Source organism: Etheostoma cragini, chromosome 16, assembly GCF_013103735.1.
Source record: "Etheostoma cragini isolate CJK2018 chromosome 16, CSU_Ecrag_1.0, whole genome shotgun sequence".
NCBI lineage: Eukaryota > Metazoa > Chordata > Actinopteri > Perciformes > Percidae > Etheostoma > Etheostoma cragini.
Genome location: NC_048422.1, coordinates 18,601,438 through 18,609,731, shown reverse-complemented (window position 1 = coordinate 18,609,731; position 8,294 = coordinate 18,601,438). Strand labels below are relative to the sequence as shown.

Sequence of the window (8,294 nt, the reverse complement as noted above, 5' to 3'; positions counted from 1 at the left end):
GTGTGTGTGTGTGTGTGTGTGTGTGTGTGTATATATATATGTATGTATGTCTACGTTACATCCAACTGTTCATCTCATTTTATGCTGTGGTATGAGCAAAAACCATGGGAAATTAAATGTTATTGCTCTCAACAACATTGTAAATCCAACATAAAGTTAATTTGTCCCTGTTTTTTTAATCAGGTGTGTGTTCTAGCACTGCACTTAGCGAAGGAGCTGTGTCGCTCCGATGAGGACGGCGAGCACTGGGTCTCGGTGATGCGTAAGATCCCAGTTCTCCCATCGGTGCTCAGTGCTGTTGAGCTCAGCCTGCGATCCAAACACAACCTCTACTTCACTGAGGCTGCACTTCACCTGCTGCTCACACTGGCCCGCACGCCTCAGGTAAACACAAAACACGTGCTTCTGCTTGAGATTTAAAAGATAAGGCTGGTGTTTGTAATTATTTTTGCCAATAAATACTGTGAAAAGACCCAAACCAACAATGTGTTAGTTGGTCTCTAAATAATTCTGACTTACCTACCCTCTTTCTGGCTCTCACCTCAAGGCTCATTTGTTCCTTCTGAAGAAATACATCTTTTGAAATCGCTTACAAATATATAGCTTAATTTTTAAATTCTCAGACATTTTTCTACAGCAGCATCGCCCTTTCATGTTTATAAATCAATCCTTTACTTCAGTTTACGACGTCCAATGTTGAGTGTGTCTTCATGTCTCCTCCAGGGGGCAGCAGCTGTTGCTGGAGCAGGAGTCATCCAGACTATCTGCCTCCCTCTCCTGAGTGTCTACGAGGTGTCAAACGGAGCATCACAGGTAAAAAGAACAGTTTAATTAAAGCGATCCCTTTTGAAAAAAAAAAACCATCAATTCTGCCTTGCTTTTCACATAGTGCTTCTTAATAAAGCACTTCATTAAAATGATATAATAATATAATATGTTTATGTTGCTGTGCAGAGTTTCTCCCGGAAGTCCCAGGACTCCGCCTGCTGGCCGGGGGTGTACCGCCTCTGCATGTCTTTAATGGAGAGTCTGCTCAAGACGCTGCGCTACAACTTCATCAACGAAGCTCTGGACTTTGTCGGAGTACATCAAGAGCGCATACTGCAGGTATGACTGTTATGAATACAATCAACAAAAAATTCACTTGATTAATTTATTGCTCTATAAAATTGCGATCTCGATTCACCCTGTTTACAATAACATTTTTAAATAAATTCAATTAAAAAAAATATAGCTTTTTTAAAAATAACATCAATTCTCATTACATTTTTTGAGCTGACTGCATCCCGAACGCTACTACTTTCTTCTGTGAGTTTTAAACACACTGTATAAAATAAGTTTTAATGCTCTCTCTTCTCTTCATTGAGGCCTTTAGGTTTGCAGGCTTGTGGTGCTATAGGTGCCAAAAACAAATCTGTGTGGTGCTGCCAATTTGTTTTGTTTTGTTTTGTCATGGTCCAAAAAATCGTGTCAGAGAATCGTGATATCAATTCTAAGCAAAAGAATTGGGATTCATATTTTCCACCGAATCGTGCAGACCTACTATCCATATACACAAATGTACTCAGTTAAGATACAATAATATAGACTAAGGTGCGGATGAATAGAAATAAAATATTGCGCAGTTGAAGGTGACACCGAGTAATACATAAATAAATATGTATATAGTTAAATATCCCTATTTCTTGAAACCACACTTTACCACTATAAAAGACTAAGAATACCAACAAATAGTCACATTTTGCTGAAGCTGGAACCACTAAGATGGTTAAAAACAAAATCTTTTTTTGTGATATAGGATTTATATACTCTGTGTAGGTTCATCTTCCACTAAGTCCTAACGTCAATCAAAATTTGTATTCATTTATTTGTCATTGTAACCAGAGAAGTGAACCTGCTACAAATTGCACCATTACATTTTATTTCCCTCAGCAATGTGTTCAGCGAAGGTGCTCCCGCTCCACATACAACAAGCAGTAATAAGACATTTGTATGCCGTTATTGTGCGTGCTTTTTTTCACAATAGTATTTCTAATCTTCCCGTTTGCATTTCTCTCCCGCTCAGTGTCTGAATGCAGTGCGAACAGTGCAGAGCCTGGCATGTTTGGACGAGGCCGATCACACGGTCGGCTTCCTGCTGCAGCTCTCGAGCTTCTGCAAGGAGTGGCAGTTTCACCTGCCCAGTCTGCTCCGAGATGTACAGGCAAGTCCAGAGGACAACTCCACATCGGCAAAGATAACCGCACAGCTCCACTGGAGCAGTATTCAGTTAGTATGTTTCTTTCTCTCTCCTCCCTGCAGGTGAACCTTTGTTATCTGTGCCAGACCTGCACGTATTTACTCCACAGCAAGAAGATGCTTCATCACTACCTCCAGGTAAGAAACCAGGAAATGTTCTACCTTTTTACTACAGCACGTACTTACAGCATCATTACATATTCATTCAGTAGTGACTTACCATGAGTTTGTGTCTTGCACATTGTGATAGTAAACCAACCACTAGAATCCAGAAAAAATGACGATTCTCTATTCAGGCTTTATGTTTGCTTTGGATTTTGTTTAGGTTAAAAACGGCGAAGCGTTGCCTCCTGGTCCCCTTCCAAGGACACAGCGGGGTCCCCAAACCCCGTCTAAAGAAGCAGCAGGTGGAGGGGAGAGAGAGGAAGCAGAGCAGAAGGCCCTGCTGGCTGTGCAATGCAGTCTTCTGAAGATCCTCAGCAAAACCCTGGCCACTCTGCAGCACTTCACTCCAGACTGCTGCCAGATCCTCCTGGACCAGGTGAGTTCTGCCCGAATGCTTCCTCCAAAATTAGTCTTTGCCCTGTGCCACATGTGGACTTTTATTTATTTATTTTTTTGCATAAAAGACAATAAAAATGCTGATTTGTGTCTCAGAGTATGGATTTGGCAGAGTATCGAACCCTGTTTGTGCTCAGCTTCACAACGCCGGCATTTGACCCTGACGTGGCTCCTTCGTTTGGAACCCTGCTGGCCACCATCAACGTGGCCCTGAGCATGTTGAGCGAGGTAAATGTTCAGTGTAACATTAACAACTTGAGCTACAGTCAGCCTGCAGCAGATCTCTGATTATTTAAATTCCGTTTGTTCATAGATGGAGAAGAAGAAAGAGCCAGTTTCCTTGAGCATAGTGTCACTGGCCTCATCAGATGAGATCCAAGCTCTGAAGTGAGTAAATCCCCCTCCCGCTACTCAAGGTGTTTTTTAAATGGATTTGCTTTCTTAACGAGAACCAATATCTGTACACCAATTATTCATCTGGCTCAAAGGATGTACATTGTTCAGGTTAAGCCTGACATCACACACACCAAACGTTCCTCCTCTCTTACTGTCTCCGCTATCGGAACTTAGCGCCATGAAGGGCAGTTGTGATTGGTTTAAAAAAAAAAAAAACAGGCCAGTGTTTTTTTTCTCTTTCTATCCTAGAACAGATAGACGGTGTAGCCAGACCCTACTCTCCCTCGCTGACACAATGCTGTAAAGACGGGTCTCTCAAAAGACTAACCAAATATGAAGCTACCGATGGCAACCAGTTAGCTTAGCATAGAAGGCTGTGCGCAGGGGAAAACAGCTTACAGTCTACCCGTTTCCCTGTTTACAGTCTATATGCTAGGCTAAGCTAACTGACTGTAGCTTCACACAGACAGATATGAGTGGTATTGATGACGTGAAAAAGTAAATTTTTCTAAAACGTGGTTTTGGAACATAACATTGGGCTTGTTTTTCTCCTCAGGTCGTTGCTGATGTTCACCATGGAGAACTGTTTCTACGTGCTGATCTCTCAGGCTGTTCGATGTCTAAAAGATCCCTCCATCCTGCCCCGAGACAAACAGAGACTCAAACAGGAGCTCAGCTCTGAACTGGTGAGACATCACATCTTACCTAACCTGTCTTTTTTTTTTTTGTCTTGTGCATGCTTTTAAAGAATGCGTCTGACCCAAACCCAACAATGAATTGATCCCAAGCGTATCCTGAGCAGTTTATTCCTGTCTGCCACAGACCTCAATTATTAAGAGCAGGAAGAGCACGTTGATCTTTTTGGTCTTTTCGATGAAAAACAATAGTTACGTAAGTCTTATCCTTTTATGATATACTGACTAAATATGACCTAACTTTTCTTTTTTTCTTCACCACCAGAGCACTCTTCTCTCAAGCCTTTCCCGCCACTTCCGCAGGGGCTCTCCGGCGTCTCCGGCCAGCGGCATCCTCCCCTCCACCCAATCCAAACAACCCCCCCCAGGCTCCAAGGCAAGCCATGAAGGTCAGGAGCCGTTCATTCAGCTCGTTCAGGCCTTTGTCAGACTTGTGCAGAGATAGATTTATGACTTCTACAAGTTTCTGTCCCCCCCCCCCCCCTACAAACAGTCAACATTGTTTTTGTACCTGCAGTAGTACAAACGGAACAACCCTGATGTAATGCCTCATTTTTCCCTACCCTTATTACAGTAGTTGAGATAGCACAAATACGTGACCTGGAGTGAGTGTGTTTATTCTAATATAATGATTGGAACCATTATTTGAACATTTCATCTTGCCAAAGCTGCTGTTATACCTAAATCTGACACCACCACAACCAATGTTTACTTTGAAAGGCCAATGAGAAGGTACCAGATTGTCCCAAAAAAGAAACATGTAAACTGAAGAGATTTAAATCTGTGTGCTTCTAAACCACCAGTCGCTGCCTGTGGTTTATCTGTCCTAAGGCCTAGTTTTATAGGTCACTTCGATGATGCGTAACAACCAGACATGTTTCAAGAGCAGCTTAAAAAACATTAGATCGTTCAAATATAATTTTAAATGTTGTGGAAAGCTCATTCTGTAAAGCTCCATTATACCTTTTCTAATTCTCTTCATTTTCACTAAAGCCTGATCTGAACTTTGCTATTTTCTTATCTGTGCTTATCCATGTACACATGTTGAAACAGCTACCAAGATTTCTACTTAAATGTATATGTTAATAAAGGGACTTTTGTACCACAATTAAGTTTCATCATTAAATCCTTTTTACTGCATTTTGCACATGATTCTTTGAACACACAACAGTTATGAACCATCATATTCATAAACTGACCCATGAAATCCAAAACGTAAAAACAATGTCAGTAATAAAATACATTTTCATATTGTGTATGCATCATAAAAGAATAAAAGGAAAATATTTGCAGGATTAACTATTTACAAAAGCATTTTCAACTTCAGTACCTAAAATAAATGAACTCATAGGCAGGTCATGTGCAATTATAGGACAAAAAGGCTTTGATAACGGGAGACTAAGGTGACTGTTTTACAGCAGGATAAGGCCGGATGAACATTAGGTAGCTACATTATTAAAAGCCTTGGAGGGCATTAAAACCGCAGATTTAGTAGCTGCAGTGTAAAGAGGCGTCACTATGGCAATCCTCTGAGGACTCAGAGTGTCTCCCTGCAGTTCTTGTAGTGTCCCCTACTGGCCATTGACTGGGACGTCCTGAAACAGACAACACAGGGACTATAACACCAGACTGAAAACACAAACCGTCAATATACATAACACATGCTGGGATAATGTGGTGCTGTAGGCATTAAGAAAAAAAAAATGACATTTCAACTGCTTGAAGACATGCATCTGACGTCTTGTTTTAAAAAAGAAGATTTCGACATTCAGGGCAATACGCTTATTTGCTTTCTGAGGGTTGATATCACTCATCTGTCTGTTCAATATGAAGCTGGCATAAAATCTGAAAACAAGGCGAAGCAGCTGGCCTGGCTCCCTCCAAAGCTAAAGTTCCCTTCCAGTCTACTGGTTGTAGCTTTGTATTTAACTGAGCAGAGAACAAGCTCTTTTTCCCCTAAATGTTAAACTACTTTTCCACAATAACTTGAACGCAAGATGATCAATTTCCTGTTTATGAGCAGAGGGGTCCATAGTGTATTAAAAGTGAATCAGTCCCTTTAAAACATACTAAAAAGGCTGAAAAGCTATTTTACGAGGGATTACATTTTGTAACTTGTTTTCTGTGTGTGTAAATAAAAATGTCCGAAGGTTTTCTTGGTAGGTTTAACGCCTGTTAGCGGGCACAGTACACTGACATTTTTTTTTTGCCTTACTATACTATTGACTTTTTTTGGCATACTCTACTCATTTATTTTTGTTCCCACACACTACACTATGCTTTTTTTCGACATGCTGTACTTTGACATACCATGAGTTTGATAAAATATACCATGGCTTTTTTCAACATACTATGATTTTTTTAGTCGGACATTATATACTATGCCAATTTTTCCCAACATAATATACTTAGACTTTTGTTCGTCATACTGTACTAGGACCTTTTCCCCAACAAACTATCCCTTTCTCCACTTTTTTTGACGTGCTATACTAGGCTTTTCCCCCACTTTTTTCCACATACTATGACTTTTTCCAACAAACTATACTAAGACTTTTTTCCACCGATATACTATACTAAGAATTTTCTCCCAGTTTTTTTCGACATACTATACCTAACTCATTTTCCACTTTTTTCTACATATTATACTGACTTTGTTTCCCAGTTTTTTCAACATAGTGTGACATTTTTTTTTGACTAACTATACTGATTTTTCCCCACACTTTTAAAAATACTACACTATGATTTTTTTGGACAGTTTCAATACACTATGACTTATTTCTACATACTATACTAGGACTTTTTCTGACATACTATGCTATGACTTATTCCGACAAACTATACTATGACTTTGTTCCCACTTTATTTTTATTCCAACATTCTATACTATGCTTTTTTCGGCATACAATACCATTACTTGTTTTCCACTTTTGTCGACATACTATACTATGACTTTGTGTCCACATTTTTCTACATACTATGACTTTTTTTTTTTTTTACACTCGTTATGAAAGTCATAGTACGTAAAAAAAAAAAGGCATGCTACAGGATGTGTAAACATTCATAGTATAGTATGTCGAAAAAGGTCATAGTACAGTATGTCAAAAAGAAGGGGAATTAATTACAGCATTTTCGGGACAATAAGTTACTTTTTTTTTTAATAGTTTGGCTGGTCCTGCAACTTAAAAAAAATTTACACAATTTAACATGTTTTTAAATGTAAATTCATACTGAAAACATTACCATCTAAAGATGCGGGAGGGTGCTCTAGGCTTTTGACAACTATATGCTGCTCCTAAAGACAACTAAAAGACAGTTATCGAGCAGCAGAAAGAAAGTTTGGAGTAAGTGCGAAACTAAATGACTGGCAAAAAGGATACTGTTCCGCAATAAAGAAAAAAGAAAGCTAATCGCAGGCTGAAAGCAAGTTGGACAGAATTGGAAGAATGAGTCCACAGATGGGTGCTTGAACAAGAGGCTTGTCAACGATGTAGTTTTGTCTCCATGCCCTGGTAGTTGTTCTGTGTGCTATCGTATAATGGAAAAACCGGACACCTACCACATGTAGCCTGTTGTTCTGTGTGCTGAATGTCTGTTCTTTATCTTTGATTTTGTGAAATAAATTTCTAAATAAATGTGACTTATACATGTTTTTCTTCTTCATGATGCATTTTTTGGACTGATGCAACTTATACTCCGGAATGATTTATAGTCCGGAAAATAAAGTATGGGAAAGATTCATAGTATAATATGTTGAAAAAGGTATAGTATGTCCAACAAATGTGGAAAAAAGTCATAGTATAGTATGTCAAAAATGATCAGGGTATAGTATATCGAAAACTGTGTAAAAAAAGTCATAGTATAGCATTTCAAAAAAAGTCATAGTATAGCATGTCAAAAAAAGTCATAGTATAGCATGTTGAAAAAAGTGGAAACAAAGTCAATGTATAGTATGTTGAAAAATGTCATAGTATAGTATGTGAAAAAGTCATAGTATAGCATGTCAAAAAAGGTCATAGTATAGTATGTGGAAAAAGTCATAGTATAGTATGCAGAAAGAAAAGTCATAGTATAGTCTGTTGAAAAAAGTCATAGTATAGCATGTCAAAATAGCCAAAGTATAGTATGTGAAAAAAGTGGAAACAAAGTCAATGTATAGTATGTTGAAAAAAGTCATAGTATAGTATGCAGAAAAAAAAAGTCATAGTATAGTATGTCAAAAATGATCAGGGTATAGTATATCGAAAACTGTGTAAAAAAAGTCATAGTATAGCATTTCAAAAAAAGTCATAGTATAGCATGTCGAAAAAAGTCATAGTATAGTATGTGGAAAAAAAAAGTCATAGTATAGTATGTGAAAAAGTCATAGTATAGCATGTCAAAAAAAGTCATAGTATAGTATGTGGA

The 8,294-nt window shown here is 38.5% G+C and overlaps 2 protein-coding genes across 9 annotated transcripts in view; one reads left to right on the top strand and one right to left on the bottom strand.

Annotated features, from left to right (window-relative positions):
• Positions 1-4,622, top strand: part of nup188 (nucleoporin 188) — an 18,044-nt gene extending 13,422 nt beyond the window's left edge. Inside the window, exons 34-43 of the mRNA XM_034897200.1 lie at positions 184-384; positions 724-813; positions 955-1,107; positions 2,066-2,203; positions 2,302-2,376; positions 2,564-2,779; positions 2,896-3,027; positions 3,113-3,186; positions 3,752-3,881; positions 4,156-4,622. Of these exons, the coding sequence (XP_034753091.1) occupies positions 184-384; positions 724-813; positions 955-1,107; positions 2,066-2,203; positions 2,302-2,376; positions 2,564-2,779; positions 2,896-3,027; positions 3,113-3,186; positions 3,752-3,881; positions 4,156-4,335 (1,389 nt within the window). The 3' untranslated portion in view covers positions 4,336-4,622. The remainder of the gene's footprint in view (positions 1-183; positions 385-723; positions 814-954; positions 1,108-2,065; positions 2,204-2,301; positions 2,377-2,563; positions 2,780-2,895; positions 3,028-3,112; positions 3,187-3,751; positions 3,882-4,155) is intronic.
• A 575-nt stretch (positions 4,623-5,197) lies between these two features.
• Positions 5,198-8,294, bottom strand: part of LOC117959838 (myomegalin-like) — a 29,855-nt gene continuing 26,758 nt past the window's right edge. For 6 of the 8 annotated variants that reach the window (XM_034897188.1, XM_034897181.1, XM_034897184.1 and 3 more), the window contains one exon: positions 5,198-5,485. In XM_034897188.1, the coding sequence (XP_034753079.1) occupies positions 5,379-5,485 (107 nt within the window). In that variant the 3' untranslated portion in view covers positions 5,198-5,378. The remainder of the gene's footprint in view (positions 5,486-8,294) is intronic. The other 2 variants (XM_034897186.1, XM_034897187.1) reach the window with 2 other exon arrangements.